Source organism: Copidosoma floridanum, unplaced genomic scaffold (genome assembly GCF_036245765.1).
Source record: "Copidosoma floridanum isolate Cflo_tuat_1 unplaced genomic scaffold, Cflo_Japanese_pri ptg000018l, whole genome shotgun sequence".
Lineage (NCBI taxonomy): Eukaryota > Metazoa > Arthropoda > Insecta > Hymenoptera > Encyrtidae > Copidosoma > Copidosoma floridanum.
Genome location: NW_028321895.1, coordinates 1466096 through 1481330, shown reverse-complemented (window position 1 = coordinate 1481330; position 15235 = coordinate 1466096). Strand labels below are relative to the sequence as shown.

General features: G+C 33.4%; 1 protein-coding gene across 3 annotated transcripts in view; it reads left to right on the top strand.

Moving 5' to 3' along the window:
• The first annotated feature begins 863 nt into the window (after positions 1-863).
• The window catches only part of nbs (nibrin), a 240997-nt gene continuing 226625 nt past the window's right edge, over positions 864-15235 (top strand). For all 3 annotated transcript variants that reach the window (XM_089592503.1, XM_089592501.1, XM_089592504.1), the window contains exons 1-3: positions 864-1018; positions 1092-1225; positions 1583-1740. In XM_089592503.1, coding sequence (XP_089448629.1) covers positions 994-1018; positions 1092-1225; positions 1583-1740 — 317 coding nt within the window. In that variant the 5' untranslated portion in view covers positions 864-993. The remainder of the gene's footprint in view (positions 1019-1091; positions 1226-1582; positions 1741-15235) is intronic.

The following is a 15235-nucleotide window of genomic DNA, read 5'->3' as shown; positions in this document are numbered from 1 at the left end:
CGTTTAATCCATGTGTTTCGATAATGTGTGGATAACTTTTAGTGTGAGAGAGATTACACGTCATACTGATATACTCATAGACATATATTATAAAAAAATAGACTGCTTGTTTTCATGTACAGCGCTGAAGCACAAGTAGAAAAAAACGCAACATTGAACGTGTATATCTGTCTCTCTCGCACGTTGCCAAAAGTAGGATCGCGCGAGAGAGACCAATAGCCACGTTCGATGTTGTGTCTCCTACTTGAGCTAAGAAATGTAGACTGTTTGTTCTTAGGTAAGGCGCTTGAGCACAAGTAGAAAGATACACAACATTGAACGTGGGTGTCTGTCTCTCTTGCACATTGCTAAAGGTACCTACGATGGATACCTACGTTCGATGTTGTGTCTTTTTCTACTTGTGCTTCAGTGCCGTACATAGGAACGAACAGTCTATTTTTATATGCCTATGTATGGTTTCATCCATAGAGATAGAAGGATAGAGTGCGCTAATAATACCAATGTACGTAAGGGGGTGCGATCGTGCGATACGGTTAAAGAAAGAGATGGTCGCCGAGTGTCCGGAGTGTCCTCTCCATCTCTTTCTAGCTAAGCGCTTTGATTGGCTACTGTTCAAGGGGGTATTCTGGCCGTCAGCGGCAGTTACCTTTATTGCCTCTTGAACATCAGCCAATCACAGCATTCACAGCGCTCGGGTAGAAAGAGACAGAGAGGACACTCGGCAAGCATCTGAAGATCTCTTTCTTTTACAGCATCGCTGTATTCATCCTCTAGCGTACTCTATCCTTATATCTCTATGGTTTCATCTGTTACGCTGTCGCTGGGGCCGTACCATATAACTATTTTTATGTACATCGGCCTATGTTATAACATAGGCCCGCGAAGCTAAAAAAAGTTATATGGTACGGCTCCTGTCCCTTGACTTGGGCCACAGCCGCTCAGTGTAAACGCGGCCTTACACTGATCTATTCACGTAATAAATATTTATTCAAAATGTGGCTTTTAAAAGACGTGAAAGGTAAATCTTCAGTTTTAAAAAAAAATTTACTGGATTATGTTATAATTTTATTCTGTATTTTGGTTTATCTTAGGAAAAATCAAATACCTGAAGCCGGGTGAAATTCTACAATTTGGCAGGAAACAATCAGATATTATATTAGCTAACGATACTTCCATTAGCCGAATACATGCTACCATCAGTGTTGAACTAAATCTTGAATTAAAGGTATGAATATAAAAAATAAACACTTTTGGGGAGATTTTAAAAACCAAGCATTATATTGACACAAATACCATAAAACTTAATGTTTTACTCAAAGCTAAATGCCAATCTTGCTATTCAGATAAATAAAATTGTAAATGTATGCCGTTTTAAGTTAGTATTCGTTAAGTTGATTTTTTTGCTGGATGTATAGTTTAACTACTTATTGTATACCAATCATTATGCATTTAATTTTAGAAGTTTTGTTGGTACATATTACACTTGTGACTGAATACACTTTAACATTAACAGATATAAGAAAAATTTCAAAAAATATTTTGCATGAACCTTGCTTAATTTTGAATATTTTTTGATCACCAGTCATCTGAAATGTTGTCTACCTGCATTGTTAAAGATGCTGGTTCAAAATATGGAACTTTTGTCATACGAGATGAAATTCTTCGAAAGGCTTCAAAGGAAGGAGTAAAGTTGAAACCTTCAGATAAAATTAAATTTGGACTTCAGCAACATATTTTTACGTAAGTTTTTCATTATAATTTTTTTTTTCCTTTTAATGTCAGCCTGATCCTTTTACAAAACTAGAGTGAAGTATGCTGATGCTCAAAAATCAAGGCTCTATTGAAAAATATTGCAACAAGTTGTCACCTTGTTACACACAAGTTTTTCAAGGAAGTATCCCCTTTATTGACTAGATTCGCTGTAAAACACTACAGTACCGGCATAGTTTTCAATGCGTTGTGTACATGTATTTTCGTACCTGCGGCCGTAAAGTCAGAGAATATAGAATATACTCCTTTTCCCGATTAAAAATTTTATTGGGCTGCCGAAGTTAGACGTGTGGCCCAACGCAGGCAGCCCAGCTTGAGCACAGGTTGGCTTTTAATGGGGCGCAGACTTGGGCACATCCTTCTCCCCAGCCACCGCCTGATTTCGTCTACATACTTTATGTACAATGATATACATAGATGTATGACTTGCACGAGCGTTGTGTGCGTATATGGTGTAATTAATTGGTGCGGTCGCACACCATCAAATGTTGCATGCTATACATAAAATCGTAATAGGGGAAACTCAGTGAACTATTAAATCAGAGAGTCCTATGCATCAATTAACGAGACGAATTTCTTAGAGTACTACAAGATGATAATGAATCATTTTTCTATTCGTCAAATAACTTCCTTCTTGTCAAGATTCTACTAAAAATATCGAAAAAAAGACTATTCCTGCAGGACATGTACTTTAATTTTTTCCAAAGATATTCTTGAGGTTTAGTAAATAAATAAAAAAGTTGGTTAAAATAAATGTTTACACGATTCTCATTCAAGATTCACCTGATATTTACAAGTGTACTCGCATGCATAAGGTTCATCTCGAGTATGGCTATATATACTTGAAGCATACGAAATCAGGCGGCGGTTGGGCAGAAACTTGGGCCCAAGTCTGCGCCCCATTACAAAGATACACTTGGCCCCATCTTGGCTAACTGGGCACCATGATTAGGGCCAAGCTGTCGCCAATTTTCAATTTCCAATCGGGTTGCATATAAGGTCAGATCAGCCGTTTTCGCGTCCGCAGCATTTTCTCTTGATATTTTAGTTTTGCCCCCCATAATTCAGGCAGCGTTGGTGTCGGAGGACAACCGGGTAATTACTTACCCACAGATGCCGATAACTATTACCCATCTCCCGATGACCCGGGATGCTAACTGGCCACTCTATTAAATAATTGATTACTCACTAATAACACAAGCGCCTATCACCCGATGACCTGAGGCGCTTACTGCCTACTATGTTAAATAATAAATTATTAACTAAAAACACAAGCGCCTATCACCCAATGAGCAAGAGCGTTACTGGCCACTCTAATAAGTAATTAATTATTAATGAATAACACAAGCGCCTATCACACGATGACCAAGGGCGCTTACAGGCCACACTATTTAATAATAAAATGTTAATTGATAACACATGTCAGCACTCAGTATTTTAAATAATTGTTTAATATGACAAAAATTTTTGGTAATTGACGATCTGGTTATTAATTATCATTTTGTTATTTAGTAGAGTGGCCAGTAAGCGCTCCGGCTAATTGGGTGATAGGCGCTTGTGTTATTAGTTAATAATTGATTAATTAACAAAGTAGCCAGTAAGTGCCCTGGGTCATCGGGCGATAGGTGCTTGTGTTATTAGTTAATATTTAATTATTTAGTAGAGTGGTCAGTAAGCACTCCGGCTCATCAGGTGATATGCGCTTGTGTTATCGATTAATAATTTATTGCTTATCAGAGTAGGCAGCAAACACTCCGAGTCATTGGGTGATAGGCGCTTGTGTTATTAGTTAAACATTAATTATTTAACAGAGTGGCCAATAAGCACTCCGGCTCATTGGGTGATAGTCGCTTGTGTTATTAACTAATAATTAATTATTTAATAGAGTGGCCAGTAAGCGCCCTGGGTCATTTAGTGATAGGCGTTTACGTTGTTGGACCTTATTTTGATTTCGCGCCTACGTTCGGTACTACTTTTGGGGACATTGGCCGAACACGCCTTAGGATAAGAAAACCGTCGGAGAAATAAGTCTTTCCCTGCCTACTTGTTGTAGGTCTGCTCTGATTGGCTTCGGAACTTTTCAAACGGAAAGGTCCGATAGTGGTGGGGGTATGTGAAGATATTCTTTGCCAACACTGGCAGCACGGAAAAATGCCTGTTTATCAGTATCTTATATATTACTGATTTTTGATGCGAAACTACTGAAAATACGTCCAAACAACAATTAATTAATAAAATATCGAGAATAAAACTTTTGAAAAAGTTGTACATTAATTTTTCTCGAAATGCATATCAAAAGCTTATGCAGGGGCACCTAAGCAAATTCTATAAAATCTTGTAGAAGATCTCTGCATAGTCGTTGGTTCTGAGGTAAAACTTTTGCTATGAAACCCAAAGTTTTTGGGAGCAATGCACTGTTTCCAGCTTTTTTTTATTTACTTCTGTATTTTTTTATGAAGCGTGAGACAATTTTTTAAATTATTTTTGTGTCTAATATTTTTTAAATAATACATGTAGTGACTATCTTATATTTAATTTCCATCGAAAAGAAACAAAAATCATTCATAGCACAGTTTAACACACATGAATGTATATTGTAAAACAATTAAGACTTTTAAATTTAGACATAAGCGTGCAAAAAATGATTACACAGTAGAATTTTCTGTAAATTTAATTTATTAAATGGTTATTCCTAAATAAATTTTTGAAGTATTTTAATATTTTCTTTTATTAACACAATTTTATGAAAAATATTGCAGCCGTATCAAAGTTGATTTTGATAATTTTTTATAATAATTTGGCTGTGGATGAAAGTTTGCTAATCTCGCCAAGCACTAACAAATTTGAATTAAGCCTTCGTGACGTGGTAAATTATTGATTTAAAAAACCAAAAAAATTTCACAGCTCGCAACACAAGTTCAACGTGATGCCCTGAACAGCTGTTAAAGCGTTATATTGACAGTTAAATACTTCTTATACTGATTATTATGCAATTAATTTTATGATATTGTGTGTGAGTAGCTCTGTAAAAATAGTGTAAACAAAAACAAATGTTAAGTTTTTTTTAGAAAATGACTATTACAATAGTGTTTGCGAATTTCAAGGCAGCTTTTCTGTAGGTGGATGTCTTTATAATTCTAATACTACAATGCAAGGCTGAAAACCATTAAATTCTATATGTAGAAACATCTTAGGATGTCATTATAACAAAATTTGGATGGAATTATCAAAAATACAATTATACCATTGCATAATTCAGCACCTTCCGACTTGTCATTCTTGTTTACGGGCATTGATTCATACAAACGTTCACACTCGGTATAAGGTGCAATTCCGTGTTCATTAATATTAGTACATTTTTAATCACGTGATTTTTGGAACAGGTGTGATAATAGTTATTTTTTTCTTTTTTAAAGTGTCTCTGAAAATAGCTTCATTGCCGATTTTAGTTATGCACGATGAGTTATCAGTTTTTGGAATGTCGAAACTACTTTCTGTCATCCATAACTTCACTTTTTCATAGTAGTCGATTTCCTCGGATGGCAACTATAAATAACGATAACTAGTTAACAACGCAGAAACTGAAAATTTGAAGTGCACCGAAAATGTTTATAGATGGATTATTCTATTGATTATATTGATTATGTGATTATACAATGATTTTTTTTGCGACAACAGATTTACTTTTTTGGTAAAGATCTTGCTCTGTATACAATGTCAAAATTAAAAAAAAAGAGGAGAAAACATCAGCTTATAAAGAACGGAAAAGAAAGGAAATAGGTTTTTGGTGTCCAGACAAACAACGATAAATGATTTTAAAAACTTATTGTTTGTTAAGTCGATTACCAAAAGTTTTTTGTTCCTTGATAGTTTGATGAAATACATTACATCCAAAAACTGTGTTCAAGAGTAGTCATGATGTATCTCACTACATGTTTTTAGCCCTATTTACATTATTTTTCATTGAAAGTACTAATACTCTGATCTTCTGAAATGTTGGTATGTAACTGATAAATCAACCTTAAATTTAATTAAACCTCGTCATTATATATATGTATACATATATACATATTATGGTGCCCCTTATTTACCAATTTTTTTTATTGCCGTGCCACCCCCTAAGAACCTTCTATTTGGTGAAAAAATGACCCCTGAATTTTATTAGATTTAAAAAAAAATATTTAACCGTGCCTATTTTGAAATAACGGTTTTTAGTTCACGTATGCGTATTATGCTTGACATAATATACTTTCTCAAATGAGTTTGCTTAAAATTGACCTTTAACAATTTGGAAGACAGACATTTTTCATGTAAAATTTGTCGTAGAATCCGAATTTTCACTTATTTTTAACCTTAAAGTGCACCACGTAAAAAGGTCTTTTTACATTAAAGAGCATTGTGAGCTCGTTTTCACCCTCGTAAATGAACGAAAATAGTATTCTCTAAGTAAAATTTATCATAGTTCTCAAATTTTCACTTGTTTTCAACCTTAATTCAAATCAAATAGCGTGAAAACGTCTTTGATTTTGATAATCGTCCGTTTTTCAATGATTTTTCGCATCAAAGCGATAAAACTTTCGTAACTAAATAGAAGCAGCGAGTTTACCGTGAAATTCAACGTAGAATCTAATTTTCTACTTATTTCCAACCTACAGTTTGATTACATAGTATTAAAAGGTCTTCAACGACCATTACCGGCAAGTTTACAATGATTTTGCAGAGAAAAAGGATTTGCAAGAGCTGGCAAGCTCCAAAATGGATGAAAAGTAGCATACTATGCTTGTAATTTACAGGTGAAATATTTGTTTATGTTAGAAAAAAATTTGATACTTGGAAAATAAAAAATCAATTGTAACTATGATCTTCGTATTAGTACCAACGATTTCCACTGATATCATATTTTTTACCTTTTAATGAAAAAAAAAAAAAAAAAAAAAAAAAAAAGTACTGTTCAGTAATAGATAGGAGAGGAAAAAAGCAAATAAGAGGCACTGAGTAAATCTACATGAATAATCATCATGGAGGAACAATTTTTTTATTAAAAATACAATTTTATAATTTAACATTTGTCAAGTTTCATTTTTTCTGATTTTTTCAGTTTTTTCACTATTGTTTCTTTTTTGAATTATCAAATTCTCGCCACGATTTATCTCATCGTCAAGATAAATTTAAAGTCATAATTGAGTTATAGGGGGTCATTGCACAAAGCATAATTATTATTATATATTGCATTATAAAGTTAACTGTTATATTATATAGTTAACTGTGTGGGCATTCCAAGCAACGTTTCACCATATAAAACCATTTAAATTAGGAGTTTTAAGATTATTTAGTCATTCATGTCTTTTTCAGAGTCTTTAAAAAAAAAAAATAATTTAATATATCATAAAAATAATATGTCTTATATATTTTTGTACCGTAAAAATGTTTATTTGTCGAGAATGTTAACTAATAAGAACGTGTTTTGTTTCTTACAATATAATTTTTTTTCATCTATTTTTCCACACCACCCAGGAGGTAAATAGATGGACTTTATACATACGAATGATTCATAACCATTTTATTTATAAACCTAATACGACCAAAAATCAAGTTATATCAATTATAGTTCCATTTATTTTAAGTATAAAGTTCTTAGTGCGTTAAGCTTTTTTTGTTAGCATTTATGTTAAAGTGTATGTAAAATATTTATGTGTATGTCTTATATTATTTTCTATTCGAATGAATAATATCAAAATACATACAAAAATTTGAATTATATTTAGTTTATGATTCATACAAACCGTGGAAGTTTCGCATTAAGATGACTTATTTTATGTGTCAACTTATAAAGCCCTCTCAAACCACGAAGACTTAGGTCTATTCCTATTTTGTTTTAAATCAATGTTAAAATTGGTATAATTAGTACAATTGGTACAACATAATATAGAATAATGGGATGTATTATTAAGTAATAAATTTTGGCCATACATATAGGAATATCAAAGTCATGTTGTTATTGTTAGATACATTATCACTTATGATCCAAAACTTCCATCCAAACTATATCTTCAATATTTAAAATGTTTTCTCTATCGATTTAAATGAAAATTTCATTTTTATTTTTGCATCTCGATAAAGCCACGTATAATTGACCATGAGAAAATAGAAGTTTTTTCAAGTATAATCCTACATTATCAAAACTTTGACCTTGAGACTTGTTTCTTGTCATAGTAAATGCTATAACTAATGGGAATTGTTTTCTATATGAAATAAAGGGTAATGATGAAGTATTTCCAGTATTTAATGTAATTGTAGGAATAAAAACTTTATTACCAATTTTTTCTCCCGTAACTATTTCGCCTTCTATGTTATACTTCAACAATTAGGTAATTCGCAATCGTGTACCGTTACATAATCCGTCTGATATACTCAAATTTCGAAGCAACATTACCATTGCATCTATTTTTAATTTAAGTTCATGAGGTGGCAAGCCTTCACGAATACTGTTTAACATTTCTACAGGAAAATTTATATAAATATTATCATCTGATTTATCAACACCTTTATAGGTTGCAGTATCGATGCTGTAATGAGTTTTTGTCTCTCCATTTAATTTACTTAAAATTTTATTGTTAAAAAAAAAATTATATTCACTATGTGAAGTATTACGTTATTACCAAAACAGTTGTTGTAATTATTAAATACTTAAGTACAGTCATCATCTGTTATCCAGGATTTAGGAATGTTAAATGCTTCTATGTCCCCTTCTCCAATTCTTAACAATAATTTCGAAAATTCTTTATCACTAGAACGAATATTATTTTGTAATCTTAAAATTTTAAAATGCTTTTATAAAAATGATGATTTAATAGTTTTTTCTATTATCGTAGTTCTATTACCGTTTTTTAAAACTGGAAGAATTTGTCGAAAATCTCCTCCTAATCCTAATATTAATTTAGTACCAAAGCAAAGTTTTGTATTACACAAGTCTCCCAACATACTATCAATGATTCCTAGAGCTTTTTTCGGAATCATAGAAGCCTCGTCCCATGTAATTTAATCAACTTCTCTTAATTTTTTTTTTCAGTTTCAAATTCTGAAAATACACTCTCAATATTATCTAAATCTAAAGGTAAACAGAAAGTTCTATGACTGGTCATACCTTTCGGTATTAATACAGATGCAGTTTCTGTCCAAGCCATTGACAAAATATTTTTACCTCTAGAAAGAAAATAATAAATGAGTGTCTTATATAAGTAGGTTTTTCCGGACCCTCCAGGACCATCTATGAAATATACTTTTTCTTCTTGTTCACAAATAGTTTAAAAAATGTTCTTTTGATCTTGATTTAAATATATGTACATTATATTAAACGATTTTTCTCTAAGCATAACGGAAAGTTCTAAAAAAAACTCTCCACTTAACACAATAGTACTTTCTGGATGGTGTGGAAATATACTAATAAATATATAACTAATGCTTAACCATGAAGATCAAAAACTCTTTTTCCTCACAAAATTCTGGGCACCAACCTTTCCCCACTAACAATTAAAATCTAAAGACTCTTCTCTCAAAATACCCTTGATGTCTTGTTTTAATTTCTTTATTTATTATATTGAACAGTTTTAATCTTGTTATTTCATCTTTCGTTGAAGTACTGGATCCTGAAAAAACAAATAAAACTTTTACTTTCAATATTCACAACGAATATCAACAGTGAATTCGTTTTAAACATGAGGCACTTCTGATCTTTTATGTTATTGCAACTGCACATAGGGTAGGGTGTGTGTGTGTGTGTGTGTACGCACATCACAGTTATATTAGGTAGTTTATAGGTGCGTATATGTGCCGTCTTACTTGCTCATTCTTGTAAATAAATGTACAAAAAAACTCAACGGGCAGCTACGGGCAGCAAATTTTTTTGTTTTTGTTTGGTACATAATAATATTATTAACAACTTTCAATAACTTAGAAAGCAGGATCTATCAAGATAAAAAAGTTTTCACTCGACTGTGTAAATAACAAAAAAAAAAAAATAAATAAAACAGTCTAGGCATATCTCTTTTTAACAAATTACTATTTAGTATTTTGTAAGCAAAAATTTTTTTAAGTATTGTACTTACCTTCAGATGTAGAATCCATTTTTTTGTTCAAGGTTTATTTGGCAGTGAAAACTTTAACACGTGTTCAATGCAAGCGTTTATTAATCGATTTTCCCTACGCGTGGCTACACGTGCCATAAAGGCCACATTCCGACTAAGATTATAGAAGGGATTCGAGTTAAGGGACCTCACTCCGAACATTTTTCGTCTCTTAGGGGACTCATTTAGCCAACTCGATGAAAAAAAAAACCCTAACTAAAAACTTTCATTTTGGAGTTTTGGCCGCAGAAAGCGGCTTTCGGCCGCACTGTTAGACGCCACGTTAAGAGTACACTGTTCGGTATCAACTCTTGTAAGGCTGAAAACGTAAAACAAGAGGTATCTCTTTTCTTCGGGCCTGTAGACAGTGATCAGCCCTGACTACCATTTACAGCGCTCATCTTAAATTAATTGACTAGACTAACTCCGAGCATAAGTGTGCCGGATTTTAATTGGCCGCATTTGAATCATCTCAAATTAGCTGATCCCACCTACAACGTGCCAGGTCCCATAGATGTTATCTTGGGGGCTGATCTTATTGGATTTTTGTTCACAGACCAGACACGTAGTGGATTCTTTGAGGATTCTAAGCTGACAATTGTTGACTGGGTCTTGTCTGGTAAGATCGAACGCTCAGGATACAATTCCTTGCGTCTTGCTAAGAATGAGATTTAGACCTTTGTCCCCTGCTGCGAGCATGATTTGGAAGTTTTTTTGGAAAATTTCGTATAAGATTGAGTCAGCTGACTCAAGGGATTCAGCAAGCTGCTGGACGGCCATGAGTTCTTCGGCTATGCCTTCATGTGCTTTTCTTAATACTAAAAACTGCATCAATTGTGAATAAGAACGTTTTTTAGAGGTAGAGGACCTTCATAAATTACCTGTCATGTCAGATGATGACAAAATTTGTGAAAGATTATACGTTGACTCTGTCAGGTTCTTGGGTTTCCAACCATGCTTGAAGGTGGACTACTTTTGTAGGTAACAGGGTTTAAAAAATCCAATTTCGGCTGCCAGCAAGTTCATGGAACCATGTGAAGTTTGGTCAAAATCCTGCAGACGCTGCCACTCGGATTGTCATGCCACTACAGCTTCAAAACCACAATATTTTGCGACATGGCCCGAAATCGCTCGAAAACCTTGATTGAATATTTGTAAAAATGTCATCAGTGTGCTAGAATCTGTATCAGAAGAACAGCGCAAGATTATCGCATAAGCTACCCAAGTCGATAGCCGCAACGAGCTGTTCTTATTGTGCTCTTCGTTTATCAGAATGGTTCGATTTGTGTCATACATTTTTCGCTTTTATAATCGCGTTAAAAAATCAGTTTCCATTACCACATTGTTTTTTAACTCCCACGGCTTAAGCGAAACTAGAAACAGATTGATCAAAATTTCACAGCAAGCCTCGTTTCAATCAGATATTTCATCTTTGTCGTCTGGTAATTAACTTCTGACGAGCTCTCCTCTCCTGTCTTTTAAACCCTTCTTGGATGTATCTGGATTGCTTCAAGTGGGAGGACGCCTTCACAATACCCCTGCACTCTCGTATGACAAAAAACATTCAATATTGCTGGATAAGGCCTGCGTATTTTCGACCTTGCTTGCAAGAATTGCCCATCAAAAAATCTGCCATGGAAGCCCTCAGCAAACACGTATGTACCTGTCTTCTTCGTTCTCGATAATCCACTCTCGTACACTTGTTAGCTATGTAGTACATTTGTGTGCTCGCTGCGTTTGCTACTCTGCACGTAACAGGCAACCTCAAATAGGTGACTTGCTGGAGTTTTGAGTTACTGGTATAAGACTGTTTCTGACCAGTGGTGTTGATTACGTAGGTCCACTTTGGGTGCGAACATCGAAAGTGCAAGGGTATAAATCACAAAAGGCTTACATTTTTTCGTTTTTTTGCACAGCTATAAAATCTATTCACCTGGAGGTAGTTTCCGATTTGACCTCAACGGCATTCATAGCAGCCTTCCACAGATTTACGGCACGTAAAGGACATTGTCATACGTTACTGAGTGACAATGGAACGTACTTTCACGATGCTGATAAAGAGCTGCGTCACATGTTCACAGAGGCTTCCAATATCTATTTAACAGTGACAGAAATTCTTGCGAAGGATGGCGTTGACTGGTTACTTATTCCACCATCTGTGCCCCATTTTGGTGGTCTTTGGGAGTCAGGAGTTTGATTAGTAAAAAAGCATCTGCTCAGTATAGTTGGAGATACCATCCTCACATATAAGGAATTAAGTACCTTGTTGTATAAAATTGAAGCCTGCTTAAATTCCCGGTCCCTTGCTGGCATAAGTAGTAATGCATCTGACATAGCCCCATTAACTGCGGGTCATTTTTTAATTTGTGAACCTCTCGTTTCAGTACTTGAGCCAAGTTACGCCCATGAACATATTCCGTCCCTCGCTCGGTGGAAATTAGTATCGCATCTGGACAAGATGGCGAAGGGAACATCTTTATACTATACAACAACGAATGAAATGGCGTAAGTCAGAGCTCATTGAAAAGTTAGCCCTATCGTCCTAATCATGGATCGAATCAATCCTCTCGCAAAATGGCCCATTAGAACAGTAACTGTGGTCATTCCGGGTCAGGACGGTACCGTTTGAGTGGCAGGGGTTGAAATGCCCACTTCCGATTTCAAACTACCAGTAACCAAGTTGTGTGGGTTACCCGTTTTTGACAACTGACTAAAATGAGGATTTGGTTTTTGAACTCATAGATCTGCGTATTACAATTTCTTTATATAAATGCCCTTTGCCATCTTCGCTAGGCCACATTGCTGCATGCGTTATCATGATATGTAGTAAAATTAAGCTGAAGTTTGTATTGCGTACTCTTAAAAATCATACGAGCTTAATTGTTCTAGTTTTTGCAGCTTATTATGACTAGTGGTTATTTTATTTTAATTATCAATGTATATGAAAAGGCTCTATTCTTAGTTTACTATTATTGTATAAGGTTTATATCATTGTTTTGTAGTTTGAACTTTTTATTAAGATTAGAGTTCTGCAATTTTGACATTTTGCGTAAAAGCTTTTCTGACTAAATAATTTACATGTGTATTTACATCTCTTTGTACGTAATGTTTTGTTAATGATTAAGATATATTTCATTAATGCTTATAAGAAGCCGCGCATTATAAGTCCCTGACAGGGCTATCGGTATATATAGGCTTTGCCTTTATGCGCAGTTTTCAGTACAGAGAAATGATGCGAGTCTGCTCTGCTAGAGTCGTCGAAACCGTTGAGCAGAGCAGACTATTAAGTAGACCTGTGAGTGCTCACACATTTATAAATATCTTACACATATACACAAATAAAAAAGCCTTTTTGTTTTTCCTTTTGGATTAATAAATGCAACTTGTTTTTCTTTTCTTTAAAACGATGTTGCAAAATTCTTTTACCACCTTTACTACGATTGACCTTCCCCAAGGATTCCAAGCCATACAAATTTTAAAGTGTGTCCTCAAAAAGTTTTACATTGGATTTTAAAAAATGATACAGTTAAAGTGTTCCTGAATATTATTATTGCTTATCGTTTGTATGTAACAATACCTGTTCCAAACTGTGAAGCTGAAGGATCTTTTTTAGTGTTAAAACGTATTAAAAATATGTTTCGATCAGTTATGCTTGAAAATCTTTCATCTTTTTAAGCCATTTTGACTATTAAATTTAAAGTGCTAAATGCATTAAATTTTAATAAGTTAATAGAGAAATTTGTTTAAAAAATGTAGAAAGAAATTATTCTGAATTAAGGTGGCTCCAGTGTCCTCAATGTTAAAATTATAAATAACCCAACCTAGGTTAATAAAATTGAATTATATTCTTTGAATTCCCATCTTTCTATTCGTATAAAAAAAAATGAAGGTTGACGATGAAAATTGTAAGAAATCATGCTTACAAAATCGTAGTTTTAAGACGGGTTGGATAGGAAATGCAATCTTACGCGATATACAACCTACTGCTGCACTTATATAAATAACCCGTAAGGTGTAAAAAATATACTATCTTGTATATATTATTACGCAGTTTTCGATGACATGAGAAAAGTGTCTTGTTATCGAACAAAATCTTTAAATAATCGGAGACTAAGTATACAGTTGCGAGTGCAAGTCAGCTCTCAGCTGTCTGCATTCTGCAGAGTACATATATATAGGTATAACTACTCTTGAACTTAGGAGCGTACCGTAACAGTTCATCAATTAGGGCACCATAAAACTTTTTTATTTTTTTATATTGATTCACTAAAGTAACAGATAAAATGTAGAATATGGCTTACAACAGTCTCTACGATAATTTTATACCATATTTTAAAGAAAATAAGATTAATTTTAGTCTCCCCATTTTGATACGGCACTAGGCGCTGGAGCCACCTTAATTTAATATATTTTAAGTGTATTATATTTAAAAAATTATTTCTATTCAATAATAAATATCTTTTTATACTAAGACTTTTCAAAAGATCTTTTGAGATTTTTTCTTGCGCTTAAAATTGATTTTTTTATATAAAAGTTTTATTTATATAGAAAGCTTGTGTTGTGTCGAGGCCTGGAGCTTTAGCCCCCCTTATCCCACCTTTTATCTGGCTCTGTGAGTATAGCGGTTCTTTACATAAAAGAATCCTCTAAAATTAACTGGATACACTGTACCTGTTACAGCAAAGATAACGCATGTATAAATAGGTTAATACGTCAGACAATAATATTCATGTCAATTTTCCAGTAGATATGTCAAATAGGATCTGTGAAGGGTTACCACTTCATGAACTGAGTTAAAAATTAAGTACAATATAAATGCTAAATAGAAATTTTACTATATCACACGATTTATGCAACGGTTCTTGATTAGGAGTTATTAAATTATTAAAGTACAACGTGGAAGAGGAAATAATAACTGGTAAAAAAATTGGATAAAAAGTTTTTATCTCAAGAATGATTTTAAACACTGGAAACACCTTTTCACTACCTTTTGTTTTATATCGTAAACCATTCTTAATGGTTGTGGCATTTTCTATGAATATCAATAAATCTTAAGGTCAAAGTTGATAATGTTGGTTTATACTTAAGAAAAAAAGTATTGTCTTACGGTCATCATACGTAGCTTCATAATGATGCAAAAATAAAAGTTATATTTTTATTTAAATATTAAATATGTTGTTTGGACAGAAATTTAAAAATATATCTGTATACATACACTTTAACTAAGAATTCTAATATATATATGTAGACATGACTTTTCACATTTACTTACAAGTTATTTTATAAATTATCATTCTTTTGTTTAATAACAGTACATAACATAATTTATTGTTATTCTATAA